General features: G+C 36.3%; 1 protein-coding gene across 1 annotated transcript; it reads left to right on the top strand.

Annotated features, from left to right (window-relative positions):
• Nucleotides 1-6,582: 6,582 nt before the first annotated feature.
• Nucleotides 6,583-14,285, top strand: LOC126368316 (uncharacterized). Its single transcript, XM_050012224.1, has 6 exons — nucleotides 6,583-6,702; nucleotides 7,490-7,525; nucleotides 8,141-8,233; nucleotides 9,201-9,275; nucleotides 13,639-13,745; nucleotides 14,185-14,285. The coding sequence occupies exons 1-6, from the start codon at nucleotides 6,623-6,625 to the stop codon at nucleotides 14,283-14,285; spliced, it is 492 nt and encodes a 163-aa protein (XP_049868181.1). The 5' UTR covers nucleotides 6,583-6,622.
• Nucleotides 14,286-16,095: the final 1,810 nt, after the last annotated feature.

Raw genomic sequence — 16,095 nt, 5'->3', positions numbered from 1 at the left:
CGGCGAGATCCGTCCTTCTACAATGTTGGACAGATTTATTGCACGGTCAACTGCCGCAACACCTAGCCTCGATTCGTATGTATTCCTTATCCATACTATTCCATAATAACGTATATTCTTTTCGTTTACGGTCGTGTTATCAGTATTCCACCAATTACACTTGGTTTTATTATACGCCTCAATATGTATTTAATAAAAATATATTGACAAGTTATATGATAGACGAATGGTTGTAGAATTAAGAGGCGATTTATGCGACATAATATTTTGTGCTTGCAAGAAATGGATGCACGAGTACATATGGCCTGTCGCGCGCGACGCGATGAATATTACTGACTTGGACTAATAACCGTTCGGGATTTATCATCAACAGAGACAACATTCGTTACATAATAATATTATTCTCGAAAGTTCAAGCCCTTTAACTATCGCGCACACCACTAATAACACCCGTCTTATTCGTAAACAGCCTCTGTGGGTGTCACGATATGAAAGTCCGGGTTCGATTCCCGATGAGATTGTCGAAATCACTTTGCGAGACTGTCCTTTGTTTGGTAAGGACATTGCGGGCTTGAGTCACCTGATTGTCCGAAAAAGTGAGACGGTTGCGTGCTTCGGAGGGCACTTTAAGCTGTATGTCCCGGGAGCAACGTGGTGGAGTATGCTCCATATCCCTTCCAGTTGATTGAGGTGAAGCCTGTGCCCAGCAGTGGACGTAGGTATATAGGCAGTTTATGTGTTATTGTTTTTTTTTTGTATAATTACGTAAGAGATGCATTAATTTATTAATAAGTATGTTTAATAATATTAATAGCTTTTAATTTCTCCATACAGAGATGAATATGGGTCGGGCAGTGCAATTTTCATATTATTTTCGAGGAGCGGATGGACGAGAGCAAAAAAGTCTACGTAAGTATCATAAAAAAATAATTTATCATAATGGTAAATATTCTTCTCACTGGGAACATTCCTCTGTAATGTAACAGTTCAAGACCTGCTTTGAGCGCTACTGATACATTATAATATACATAATAAACTGACGAGGATCACCTTGTAATGTTATTAATCATTCACACAGTCGTTTCTTTTTGTGGAGAAAAGTTACAAAATTTTCCTGAGTAACATCCGATAACAATAACATAGCATACCATACAAGACATTTTACCATAAAATATATTATATACATGTAAATAAATAAATAAATATGTTATATTGTATTTTACGCAGTTATTGTCACAATTAAAACGGACGAACGCGGTAAGAACCCGGTATTACGTGCCGGGTTCTTACCACGTTAAAATTAAGGAATGAGACTCCCGATATTTCTTTACTGTTGCAAGTATCATGATCACAGGATGACTGGTATTATGTGTTTTAATTATGATACATGTTAGTCCAATTTACTTAGGTAACATGTTCTAACATAATTTATATACACATATTAAACAACTTTGGCTAACATTAGAAAACAGTGAAGAAAATGGTCACAATAATAATTGATAACATGTATTTACTTACCTATAACAGTATACTAACAAACATTCATCATCACTAATTGAAGAGCCACGTTCTTGTCGGTGTTGCAATATTTGTGCTACTTTTTTGGTTCTCTATTTTTACGCATAATTTTTTATGTAATAATTTACCATGGCATAATGTTACTTGTCCTATTATTAGTTACGCAAAGTATTAATTTGTCATAAATTTTTAAGCATAATTTTGAAACTCATAACTACTATAAGCATAATAATTAATGATAATAATGATATATAAGCATAATTTTTATAAGCATAAAAACTTTACTCCGAATAAGAAAAGTTTTGGCACAACTTTGAACATTTCCGAAACTTACTTTTTCCTTGGCTGCATTTGGTTCATGATTGTGACTTTTTATATTTTTTGACTCTATTTCATGCTGTTGGTCATCATTCAGCATACTTTTCGTGTGTAAGATAAACATGCTGGCAGCGTAGGGGTGGCCCAAGGGCCACCCCCGCCGCTCCCTAACCTAATGTTATGCGAATTATATTAAGAGAATCCCTACTTTTTTACGTAAAACTAGGGCAGTCCTTCCATCCATCCTTCCATCTTGCCTTCCGCCCCGCAGTACTATGTCTGACATGAGTGGGATGGCGCCCAGTGTAGTCTATTTCAAAGCCGTACTAGGACCCCTGACCTCCGCCTCTGAATAGTTCTGACAGTTACTGCTGCCCTCTGTCAAGTTCCTAGTTACCGGCCCTGTGACTTGCCCCTTTTGTCCTGCATTGCGTATTGCTCATAGTTTTTTGATATAAAGTTCTTTTGTAATTTATGTTATTTGTATATTACAGATTAGACTGGAGAACAGCTCTTTGAAGACTTCAAGATTTAAGAAAAACTAAAAGGAAGCAAGTTCCAATGAAGAAAGTGAAGCGTTGACATTGTTTAAAAAATACTTATACATATAAAGATTTTACTTTATAATGTCACCTTAATCTACATTGTGGAAAGGCAATAAAATTATTGAGTATTCACTAATTTCAACCATGATTTCAACCACTTATCATAAATGTAAATACTTACTAATTTAATACAATGCACTAGGGTGCAAAAACAATGCAACAACAATAAATCCTAATTTATTTAAGTGTTTTCGTAGCCATTGGAAGTACTTATTAAACTAGTAATACTTGATCAAATTTCTAGAGCGGTGAATAAAATTATATGTTTTTGACTCAATCTTTCTTTATTCCTAATTTATCACTACTTTAAGGAAAAACGAGGAGAAAATTAGCTTAACTCAAGTAACATAAAAGAATAATATTAAAAATGTGTTTAAAATGTCCAAAATAAATGTAAGAAAAAATATCTTGTTGAATAAAACTAAGAATAAGAATTTGAATTCTGAAGTCGGGGTAATCGCAGCAATCTTCGCAACCTGCACAACCTGCAGATGCACAACCTGCCCTACCATGGTTACTTTATAAACAAAGGGCGGAACATGCAGTTCGACCGTCTTTCTACATGCGTAATAATGAATGATTTTGAATAATTATTTTATTTACTTACTTATATCGACATCTATAGATGTCTATATTTCTATAGATATCGGGACTTCATTGAAAACGATCAACCCTATAATTAATAAAATACAAAATCTCGCAGCAGAGCACAGGAAAGCTTCAAAATTTTCCTGTTTGTTTTATAGTTTCAGCAGTTCTTATACTATGATCCTAAAGTGGGAATGTTCCTATACTTAGAAAATACGCTTTAATAGAAAGGACTTCCGCTGTTTTCTTTGCAGCAGTGAGGGAACTTTGCCGGAAACGGCAAATAACTGCTTACTACTTAATTGATTCGTGTGAAACTTTGCCCACATATTGAATTCTCGTGAGAATACAATATTATGATAGATTCACGAGGGTCTGATAATGGAGTCGGGAGTTGAACAGTGGAATTGATCAACCATTGCTAGTCTCCCCGTCGAGCTTGGACTTATTTGGTTGGTATTGACGAGTTTTATTAGAAAGCTTGAAGATTTACAGAGAGTCTTGGAAAAGATAAGGAGTTTGCGGAATAATAATGATCTGAGGCAAAAATCTAACTAAAATCTAGAAAAATAAAGATTAAAAATAGGAATAAATTAGGGAATTTTATCGTAATTATGATTATCGATATTATTAAGCAACTTTCGCAAAGGCCGGTCTTAGGATGGGTGACCACAAAAAAAAAACAGTTTTCATCTCGAGCTCCTCCGTGCTTCGGAAAGCACGTTAAGCCGTTGGTCCCGGCTGCATTAGCAGTCGTGAATAACCATCAATCCGCACTGGGCCCGCGTGATGGTTTAAGGCCCGTTCTCCCTATCCATCCATAGGGAAGGCCCGTACCCCAGCAGTGGGGACGTTAATGGGCTGATTATGATGATTATTAAACAGTCATCTAAACGGCTTCTGTAGTTTAGTGGTTAGAGCATTCGTTTCTTGATCTGGAGGTCCTGGGTTTGATTGCCGAGGGATATCACAAAAACTTTGCGACTCCTAGTTCGGTTATTAAAAAAGGTTTGTTCTTCGATAGTAAGATGATCCGTGCTTCAGTAGGCACGTTAAGCAGTCGGTCATGGCTACTATTTAATTAGGTACCTACATCAGTAAGATAAGTGTGAAGTCGATTCATGAGCGATAGTAACCCTGACACCAGGATAGATGAGGTCGGCCATTGACCTCTTAACCCACACGAGAGAAGATTTAATAATGTACCTAGTAACGCACTACACTCACAAAAGCACAGTCACAAATACATAATTCGCGGAAAAATCTAAGACTTTGAATTTATTATATGTATACGATTACTTATTATTTTATTACCCAACGTCGCTAGTAAGTCATTGGTATATCTTGTATCTATCTACCTATGTTGTCAAAAAACTTTGATCCTACATCAATATAGAGGCGGCTAATGGATTTTCTTTAATTCTTTCTCCCCGCATTTATCGAGAAGAAAAACAAATACAACTTAGGTGAGTTAGGCGTCGATTATTTAATTTCAAATCCTCGATTAATTGTTTCAAATACTGTTTTAAGACAGTAGTTAAACAAAAACTTTACAAAAAAGGTTATTATAAAGTTAATGATTATTTAGAAGATATGAATGCATGGGATTAACTGTCTGAGAACTGATATTAGGCAGCTAAATTACTCAATTGTATACCAATATACACGGCCCTGTGCCGAGGTTTTTCTTGCAGCTTCTTTTCCCCGGCTATACAGGTTGTGAGAAGCTGCAGTAGTTTTAGGCGGATGAGACGTTCATTATGTAACAATTGACGATTCAAAGTGTAACTATGTTACCTACTGAATAAAGATATTTTTGAATTTGAATTTTTCAATTGAATTCTCAGATGAAGCCCTGAGTCCGGGTTCGCCGCAAAGTGGACCCCGAAATTATGTACCGGGTGAAAGTCCTCAGCGCTCCACACTTGTTCGGTTCAGTAGTTAATGCCATTTGCGACAAATCTGCAATAATTAATACCAAAAAAGAGGTTACTAGACCACGCACGGAAACATCATCATCACCAGCCCATTAACGTCCCCACTGCTGGGGCACGGGCCTTCCCTATGGATGGATAGGGAGATCGGGCCTTAAACCACCACGCGGGCCCAATGCGGATTGGTGGTTATTAACGACTGCTAATGCAGCCGGGACCAACGGCTTAACGTGCCTTCCGAAGCACGGAGGAGCTCGAGATGAAAACATTTTTTTTTTGTGGTCACCCATCCTATGACCGGCCTTTGCGAAAGTTGCTTAACTTCAACAATCGCAGACCGAGCGCGTTTACCGCTGCGCCACCGAGCTCCTCAATTATGATAATTATTACGATCTAATTAATAATTACTTTGATGTATGAACTGAACAACACAGAGAACAGTCCAAAAACGGAACATACTTGTTGTAAATTGTAAGTGTTTGAGTTCACTTACTCACTTGTGTGTGACGTAGTTACTAGTTCCCACGCCATAATTTGTCCAGTTTGTTTATCCAGTGACTGTTATGTACGCTTTTCAAATATTGGTTGCTATGCATCATTTTCATTGATAACACAAAGTAAGGAGTGGTGTACATTTTTATTACAAAAGCCATCAATCATCATCTCTTTAACGTTATCCCGTTTTTACAGGGTCCAATTATCAAATATACTTAAAGATTTGTAAGGTCCGGTTTTTAACAGAAGTGACTGTTTGACCTTCCAACCCGCGAAGGGATAACCAGCCTAGGTTAGGACACACACTTGCGAAACGCATCAATCTAATCATTAATAAATGACGATTCAAAGTGTAACTGTGATGTTGTTACACTTTGAATGATGAACACATCATCACTAATTTAAGAGCCACGCTCTTGTCTATGTAGCATTCTCCATGCTACTTTTTAGGGAAAAATAGGGCAGTGGTTTCCCTATTGCCTTCCGCCCAACTATGGAACTATGTAACTTTGTTACCTACTGAATAAAGATACAGTTTAAGTACAGTAGTAAGAGTATTGAGAATGTAAAGAAATAATACATAATAAACGTTTATGTACTCATTTTAGATGCGTAGAACGAGTCAGTAGGTATTCATTCTACGTTCGCGAACTATTTTCTCGCGAGTATATTCTTAGCTTAACAAGTGAATGGTTTGGTATGATTATACGAAACTTCGTGAACTAGTAATCAAAGAGTGTCAGTTTTATCTTACTGCTTTTCTGTGATACTTATCATTAAACGCTCCAAGTTGAGGAACAAAATAAAGTACAGTTTTTGTGAAAAGTTTATAATATACATTTTTAATATTTACAATGGTTCTCGCTCTTACAATGTGAATATAATAGTTACTTTTTTGTTGAGTTTTCCGAGATTTTGAATTTGGTTTGTTACTGTTATGATCTGCGATTCTTCGAGAAGATTATAGGGTAATACATGTACCCAGCAAAGCGGGGTCGAGTCTCTAGTTAATAATAAATTATTGTAATAATCCTAGACCGAATCAAAGATGCTTATACTTACTGGCATCTAGACAAAAGGGGTGCGTAGCGTGTTTCTGAAGAATATATTTTTTTCAGGCTTTTCAGCGTTTTTTTGATAGCATTTGGGGCTTTGTGGGGAACTATGTTTATGATGACGCCACAGCCCAAAATGGAGACGCAGAGTTCATCTACCACCACCACTCAACTAACAACGACAGTTTCGTAAGGACTTACCACTTTATTTTAATAACATAACTTACACTTGTATCCCCGAAGAGACATAATTGTATACTCTAGGTATACATCCACTTTTCTCTAGCTATGTTTAAGTACCATTGATAGGGGAAGGAGGCGAGCGGACCCTGTGAAAACGAGATAGCCTTATGGAGATGTGGATGTGTCATGATACTTTTTTATAAATAAATAAATAAATAAATGATGGTGCCGAAGATGTTATGTTGGACTTCATATATCGACGATTATCCTCTTGATCTGTGTAGTAAAAGAACAAAATAGGTAATATTATTTATTTACATGAAAAAAACCCCACACCTAATAAGACACGACGAATTCATTAAAAACATCATAGAAGGAAAGCTAGAAGGAAAGAGAGGAAGGGGAAGACCAAGAAGAGCTTACATGGAACAGATTAAAGAAAAGGTTAACGTCGTGTCTTATAGGGAAGTCAAGGAATTGGCCTTTGATAGACTGGAATGGAAAATGCTACACCGACAAGAGCGTGGCTCTTAAATTGATGATGATGACATGAAAAAAAAACTAGCTAGTTATTCTTATTCTTCCTTAGTTCTAGGTATATAACTGGCAGTCTGGGGGGCTAAATAGGCCACATTGAAGCAATTGACCTAAAAAAGCAATATTGCTATCTGACATTATTTGTTGACATTGCGCACTTATTTTTTTTTATATGCGCAAAATATTGTTTTTTTTAGATGAATTGCTTAGTGTCCTTTTTAGACTTTCTGTCCTAATTTGGCCTTTATTTTCACAGATCTACATGGGGCATTCAAGAGGCTGATACAGACGTGTAAGTATTTTTACCCGCAGCACACGTGCATCGCTGAACAATGTAATTAATCACCCTAAGGTTGCTAGGAAGGAATTGCTATTTAGCAATAAGGCCGCCGTTTGTACTTCTGTTGTCATTTTGTAACCTATATGTTGTGTTTATACGCAATTGAATGTCATGTGTTGTAAATATAACAGTTTATTGCATTAAAAAGAACAATCTCTCAAAAAAGAGAATAGGCTATTAGTATCCAAATAGTCTAGTCAGTTACCTTTTAATAAACGTGGAAACACGAAATTGCTAAGGGATTTGCATGAAAAAGCACACTCTGACGTCATAGAAAAACGTGATAAAATGTAGGACTTATTATTACGTTTTTCTTGATTAAAATTCACAAATGAGTTGAATAGAAAAAATAAAATGTATTCGTTAGTTATAGATCTGACTTTATTTAGTAATCAAAATTTCATAATTTTTATTTGCCTTAGGGTACTACCCACCCAATTGGTGGCGTTGTCGCATATTTTATAATAATAGCCTCTTTACTCTTTCTTCGCTCTCTAATCTCTTTCAACAATTAAGTGAGGAAAAAAAAACATCTGTTTTTTAATTCGATATTTTTTTTCCATCCAGTGATTACAACGATCCAGAACAGTTTCCTCGTGCCGGCGAAGAACTGCGTACAACTTTTCTACGTACAACTGTGACAACAACTAGTGCCACTTAGTATGTATTCCTCATCCGTACCACACCCCAGACACTTCATACAAACAACCTCGTTTTACACAGACACAACACATTGACATTATCGTATACGCGCATCTGTGTGTGTGACGTCTGACGCCATACGATTGAAGTCTAAACTGTTTTCGAGGGGGGGTGAGGTAAACCTAGCTCAGACGCTGGTGGGGAGCGGAGAGTTGCCGTTCTATACAACAACCTCATCAACCCTGGTATCAGGGTTATTATTAAGCCGCCAAAGGCCACTGACATGACTCATGTAACGACTACGTACTTACATCAGTAAGTAGAAACCGGGACCAACGGCTCAACGTGCCATTATAATCATTTTTTATAAGTATTATATCTTTTTCTTTTTCACGTGTAATGAGCAGCGTCCTCTGCTACGGCCTCTGTGGTCCAGTGGTTCGAGCGTTAAGCTCACGATCCATAGACCCCGGGTTCGAATCCCAGTGGGGACATATCACAGAAATCACTTTGTGATCCCTAGTTTGGTTAGGACATTACAGGCTGATCACCTAATTGTTCGAAAGTAAGATGATCTGTGCTTCGGAAGGCACGTTAAGCCGTTGGTCCCAGTTCCTACTTACTGATGTAAGGGAGTAATCGTTACATGAGTCATGTCAATCTTTGGCGGCTCAATAATAACCCTGACAATATAGAAGAAGAACAAGAGCTGCGATTAGACGAAAGTCCACCAACATCCGAAGTTCACGAATAATAGTTTGCAAACGCTTGCTTCTCAAACACTTCCTTCCTCTTACTTCTCAATTGGGATACAGTCGTCGCTTATGTTATGTCTTATGTTATATAATAGTAAGTATTTATGTATACATAGACACTGAATTGTTCCTCGTGGCCTACATATTTTTGTGTTCGGTATTACTTATAATAATATAATACTTAACAAAATATGTATTTTTTTACAATTTATGTCCTTTTCACTTTACAGTGATGAATATGGGACGGACAGAAATATGTTTCTAATGTTCTCGAGGAACAGTTGGACGAGGACGAAAAAGGATTCGTAAGTATTACTATTTAATTATTATTCTCACTAGCGGGAGCATTGGCTTGTAATGTATCAATCAATCAATCAATCATCATTTATTTGTAATAATCCAAGACCGAATTTTCTTTGATTGGTGGTGGTGATCTCTACTAACCCCGGTGGGAAGTAGGCGTGAATTTATGCATGTATAATTATTAAACGGGATAAGTGGAGGGACCAAGAGAGCTCTCGCCCAGCAGTGGGATCAATTAGGATAAGTAAGTGCGATAAGATGTTTTGTAACGTAAATAAAGCAAAAATTATGGCGACCACCAACTTATAACATACACTCACACACTCACACACACACACTCTCTCACACACACACACACACACACATACACGCATTTTATAGATTTCATATTTCTTTTTCATTTAATTAACTTTTTTCTATTTTGTTATTTTCTCTTGACCATGATTTTCTGGAGGTGGAGGCCTGGAGTCCTAAAACACAGGGTATCCTAGTTTAGGCTCCAGCCTCTACAAATATTGCCATGTATTTTTGTAGAGGAAATAAAGATTTTTACTTACTTACTTTTTTATAAACTATAGGTTTCAAAATATTTATATTTTTTTGTTACAGATTGGATTGGAGGACTATACTTTGAGGGATTCAAGGGCGAACAAAAATTATAAAGAAGAAAGTTACAATGACAATAAAATTAAGCGTTGACATAGATTATATATTACTTATATAAAAATAATGATTTCCAAATAATATATTTATGTTTCAGTATTTATTTAATACAATATAGGTGTAGCCAATGGAAATACTAATACTTGTTGAAATTGTTGGAGTGGTGAATAAAATTAATCTTATTAGCTAAAGGATAATAGTTCTATATTATTCCTTATTCTTCACAAGTGAAAAAAATAGGGAAAAATGTGATTATAATCTCTTCCTGTAAATCCATTGAGTCATAAAACAACAGCTATAACGATAGGATCTTGTCTTAATCACATAGATATCATATTTCACTACTTACCTATTTCTTTAAATCTTGTAACATTGGTAGTGTCACGAATTCAAATTTATCTATACCAGCTCCCGTAGCTTGCGCACATATATCGCGCGCGTGGCGTAAAGTTGTGTTATATGAACGCTATTGGTTAGACGCTAAAATGAAGCTATTGTATCGATTCAAATATCGTGTCGCGCGCGGCATACGGTTGCCATATTAGGGTGAGGTCTAGTTAGAAAGTTTCCTCTCATGATTAATAATATAAAAAATAGCAAAGCAGGTATGTACTTATGTAGGTAATAAAGTGAAAGACTATGATGCATACAAAACCTTCGTAACATGGTACAGATATAAAACTTTCCTGTTTCATACAGTTCATATTTGTTCAACATTAGATTGCGGTTTTCAAATATTAACTACTTCCACTAACAACATGAAGTAACATTGGTACACACTGACAGGTACATGCTAAAAATCTAACCGGTTGAATGTAGTAGAGATATTTTTATTTATTCAAAATCAGACATTCATTTATACCCCTGTATCCCTTTTCAGCCTCTCTTGTTATAACCTGTTGTGGTAGAAATCATATTACTTAATATTAATTTGCTACAGAACCCTAAAATACGATAGCTTCCAAAAAAATACAAGAAACGTGAAGGAATAACTGTGTTTCTGCTAGCAATGTTTCGGTCATAATTCGGTCAGTATGTAGTCACTATTGCGGACCAAATCCTTGACCTTATTGATACTTATTGAGAATTTGTAGTACTTACACAATAATGTTTAAGTACATAAGTTGTAAGTATTCATACGTTGTAATCGTTGTAATAATAATTGGTTGTCAGTTGAAGAAGTAAGTACACTAAGTTGAGGCGCACGAGTCGCTATGTATTATACCAGCGTAGCACAAGTCTCGCAATTAGAGGATTCGATCCCGGTCGTGTTTTCTAATCCCGGGATTTCGGGATTATCTAAAGTTAATCTCGGCATCCCGTGATAGTTATATAGTCGATAGTCCCGGGATTGTATTGGTAATAGAAAGTGGTAACAAAAAGACAGTGAAATATATCAGAATCAACTCTTTTTAAAAAAAAAAACAAAACAGAATTATACTTTCTCCTGAGAAAATAAACAACAAACTAGACACTTCTGTAAATAATTTATGAAATAGTTTGATAATTGCCCAGTTTTTTTTTATATTTTCCAATAAATTTAAAACCCATCATATACTTAAAACTTGTTTAATCATATTATAAAAAAAAACTTTATGCTAAACACATTTAAGTCTATGCTTGAGGCGCATGCTACAGAAAATAACACTCGTTGGTTTTCATCTATATTTACTCAAACAAATTAATACATTTTTGTTAAGAAAAATAACTATCATTAGTTTTACGACGAGAAGCGGATATTTTACACACGTTTACACATTCGTTACACGCACATTTTATTGGCTTATCTAAAAATAAATTATCCCGAAAATCCCGGGATTTCTTAAATTCAATCCCGAAAATTTCAGGGATAAAATATGACCGGGATCCCGGAATCCCGAGATTCGGATCCTCTACTCGCAATAAATATAAAGATACACACATTGTGAAGCGTGCGGCGCATATCGTGCCGAGCACATGCCTCTATGTTTGTATGCGCATTTAAAGGAATAACAGCGTAGTGAGTGAACTCTTGGCCTTAGCTTAAGAAACTAAACTCTAGGTTGAATTAACCTTTTATTCATTCAATCATTTGCAAGTTTATGCACAAGTGCCATGTCCGATTTCGGAAACATAAAAATATAAACAGCAGTATGGTGTTTGGATTGTAAGTAGACGTTGATACTTTTTTTTAAATGGTTTAAATTAATTCGGTTGGTATTGACAAGTTCTTTAGTACTTACGTATGTTTGTAGTTAAAGGCTAAAGGTGTAACTAACTTCTTCTGTCGTGTGGGTTGTGACCTTGTGACGTGGATTACCAACCTCATCAACTCTGGTGTCAGGGTTATTATTGAGCCGCCAAAGGCCCCGGACATGGCTCATGTAAGGACTACGTACTTACGTCAGTCAGTAGTGACCGGGACCAAGGGCTTAACGTGTCTTTCGAAGAACGGATCAACTTACTTTAGGACAATTAGGTGATCAGCCCGTAATGTCCTAACCAAACTAGGGATCACGAAGTAATTTTTGTGGTATGTCCCCACCGAGATTCGAACTATGTAATATGGTGTTACTGATAGAGTTGGAAAGGATGAGGCCTTGGCATACCTACTTAACCATAATGTTCCCAACCAAGAATCTAAAAACATATCAGGGTTCTTTAGAATCGTACGCGGTGTCACAATATTCAGTGACGGTGTTACATTATGTCGTGGCCAGATCGTAAAATTGATCATTTCATGGTGTGTTCGACCATTTCATGAAATAGCCATATTTCATGAAATAGCCAACTTAAGTTGACCATATCGTTGAAACGTCAACGTTTAATGATATTTCAAATATAATCGACACCAGCGCCACTACCGGTGGATAATGTAATTTTACGATATGATTGCTAACGTTTGGCCATATCATGAAGTAATCATGCATTTAGTTGCTCATATCGTTAAACGTTTTGTGTTCATTGATCTGGCCAAATTACATCATGATGTGGCCAACCAGTGATATTATATTTCATGAAATATGACCATTTCATCAAATGATCGAGCGCATCATGAAATGATCAATTCAAAGATTCACATACATAAGATTACGCCTATTTCCCGTTGGGGTAGGTAGAGACACGAAATTCACTAGCTACGATCCTGACACCACTTTCGTTTCTTCCACTCTCATCAAACACTTCATACACTCGCCGGTTAAGAATACTCTTGACCTTGCATTTCTTTAAAACATCCTGGGTCTGATCGCGGTATGTACGCTTAGGCCTAATGTTTAGTTTTGTATGAAATTATATTCACTATAACTATAACAGAACTTTGTTTTGTTCGCCGCGTAATGTCAAGCACTGCACGCTGCCACACCCGATTTTTTTAAATAAACAAAAGAAAAGTGTGTGTGTGTGTTTCTTTCTGTATTCTATTGTTTACAAATAAATAAATAATAATAAATAAAAGTCGACATTACCTGTTCTGCGACAGATATTATAATTCCATACAAAAGTGAAAATGCTGACAGCGTACGGTTTGGAAGAATCATCTTTTGAATCGTGTATTTTAATCATATCATCATTACCTTCCCTAGCATTATCCCGTTTTTCGCAGGGTTCGCTTACCTAACTTGAAGATTTGACATATAATTATATACATGGGTTAATTCCACTCTACATATATAAAAGGAAAATATTGCAGTTTGTTATAATTGTATAACTTGTTGTTTTCAGCTTAATGATCGTTGCAGCTATGACATTTGGTAGTTATTTTGGTGCCAAATACGTTGCTAAAGTTCACGATATAGATTACTATGATATCATACTAAATTTTTTTAACAGTAAGTACCGATTCATACTTTTAGTCTCAAACATCTGACGACCTCTGTAGAGTAATAATGACAACAAACACCACGACCGCCATATCAGAGGCCTGAACCCAGTCTGGGTCAATTTAGAAACCCACTTCTTCGAAATTGGAGTGTACATTTTCTCCACGTTGTGGAATAGTATGCTTAGTAGCGCGCATTTAAAAAATCATTTTTCAATCTGGTACCTAGCCGTTGGTCTCGGATTACTAACTAGCTAGCTCAAAAAAAATAGCTAGCCCAAACAACCAGCACTGGAGCAGCGCGGAGCATTATGCTTCATATGAGAATAAAGTAATGAAATGGGCCGTCCCATATAATGGGTATAGGCTAGACTATTTATGTACTTATTCATGTTGAGACAGATATATAAAAACTTAAACTGTTATTGTTAAATTGATTGTTGTTACAGGAAAAAACGGCACTAGTACGACGGCCAAGCCTAATACTACAATGGCACCTGATTATACTGGCGATTACAGTGACAGTGATTCTGATTATCGTAGAAGATAGTATGAGACTGGTTCAGTCAGAGTCCACGTGTGTAGCTGCAGCATCACCGATATCCAATTCCAATTTTCGACCGTTTTTAAATAAAAAAGTAAATTATTTTATAAGTTTATCTGTTTATAAATTGGGCTGGCAGTAATTGTCTACAGAGACAAGGCAGTAGAAAGATGATGCAGTATAGGTATTGTGCTTTGGAGTCTCTACCGAAAGCGTGGCTGTTTTTTTGACGCGAATAATTGTTAGGATAAACATAAACAGTCTATATACGTCCCACTGCTGGGCACAGGCCTCCCCTCAATCAACCGGAGGGGGTATGGAGCATACTCCACCACGCTGCTCCAATGCGGGTTGGTGGAGGTGTTTTTACGGCTAATAGCCGGGACCAACGGCTTAACGTGCCCACCGAAGCACGGAATCATCTTACTTTTTCGGACAATTGTTAGGATATCATAGTATAATTGTTACTTAACCAAACGAAAGGTAATTAAAGTAATAACGTGCATTATACTATGATATCCATCGCACGTGCTACTCAGGTGCTCAGCGGTTTAGAGATATTATTAATCTCAAGAAACTTTTGTAAAAATAATAAAGAAGCGTATGTAGTTTAGAAAAAATATAAATGGCTGGAATATTGTATAAATCCTCACACCCACAAGTACTGTTAAGAGTAGGAGAGCTATAAGAATTTTCAGTCAATCTCGCGAGTATTTTACAAGACCCCCCTACCTTTTTATAGGGCCCTTCGGGGTTGGTTTTGGTGTCCTGAAGTGTTTGTTGTCGCGAGCTGACTGGCCGCCCCTACGGTTAGGGTAATCGGGTCGTCAGGATCGTATAAATCTTTCGGGCGACGATATTTTTAGCACCGTCTCTAAGCGGCATGTATTCGGAAGCCGCAACTACCAGACGCTGACGCTACTGGATGCAGAGCAGAATAGATGAAACGTTTAAAAGCTAATTTGAGCAATGATTGGTTCCCCTTCCTATGGTAAATAGCGTTTGAGGTAAAGGAGTAATTCACGTCAAAAAATCGACAGACATTTCTGGCAGTGCGCGTTCCCACGGTCTATTCGAACGTGGTCTATTGTCCTTACGATGTTTATGACATCTGCCATTGTTCTGTTTTCAAGTCTAATTCCTTCACACTGTCTCACCGAACTTAATTGATAACAATGAATAAAGCTTAAACACATTGACTTAAAGAGAAAATTAAATCGTTTTTTTTTGACTTGGACGAGTTTCGAACCCGCTCGGATGTAATTTTATATATGTGAGCTCCCCCACGGGTTTCCCCAAACACGAATAAAATCAAAATCATTATAGATTATATATTCACTTACTGATAAATACCTATTTCCACACAGCAACTCAACTATATTAGTACTTAGTACTAGATTTTGCTTTGGAATTAAGGCAAAGAAGAAAATTCACAATTAATCAAAGCAAAATATTTGCCTTGGAATTTAGGCAAAGACGAAAATTCTCAATTAATCAAAGCAAAATCTTTAGTACTTATGTTTTAATGTTTTGTACCTACATCATGAGGATTAAGCCAATGAAATAAAATAATTTATGTTAATATTTTAATTGACTTTTTTTAATTTGGCCTCTGGCTCTCCCCGATATTCATTTTTGCCAATCCTATTGTTATTTTATTTTATTTATTTTAATTTTATTTCGTTAGGGAAGCTCATAGAGCGTTATTTATTTACAAAGTAGACTTATAATAACAAGTAGAGTTGAAGCAGTTATAATCAGGATTATTTATTGATTCTGAATACAACAGACAGAAAGTACTAACGACAGATAGTTA

The sequence above is a fragment of the Pectinophora gossypiella genome, chromosome 7, assembly GCF_024362695.1.
Source record: "Pectinophora gossypiella chromosome 7, ilPecGoss1.1, whole genome shotgun sequence".
Classification (NCBI taxonomy): Eukaryota; Metazoa; Arthropoda; class Insecta; order Lepidoptera; family Gelechiidae; genus Pectinophora; species Pectinophora gossypiella.
This window is presented reverse-complemented; position numbering and strand designations above follow the sequence as displayed.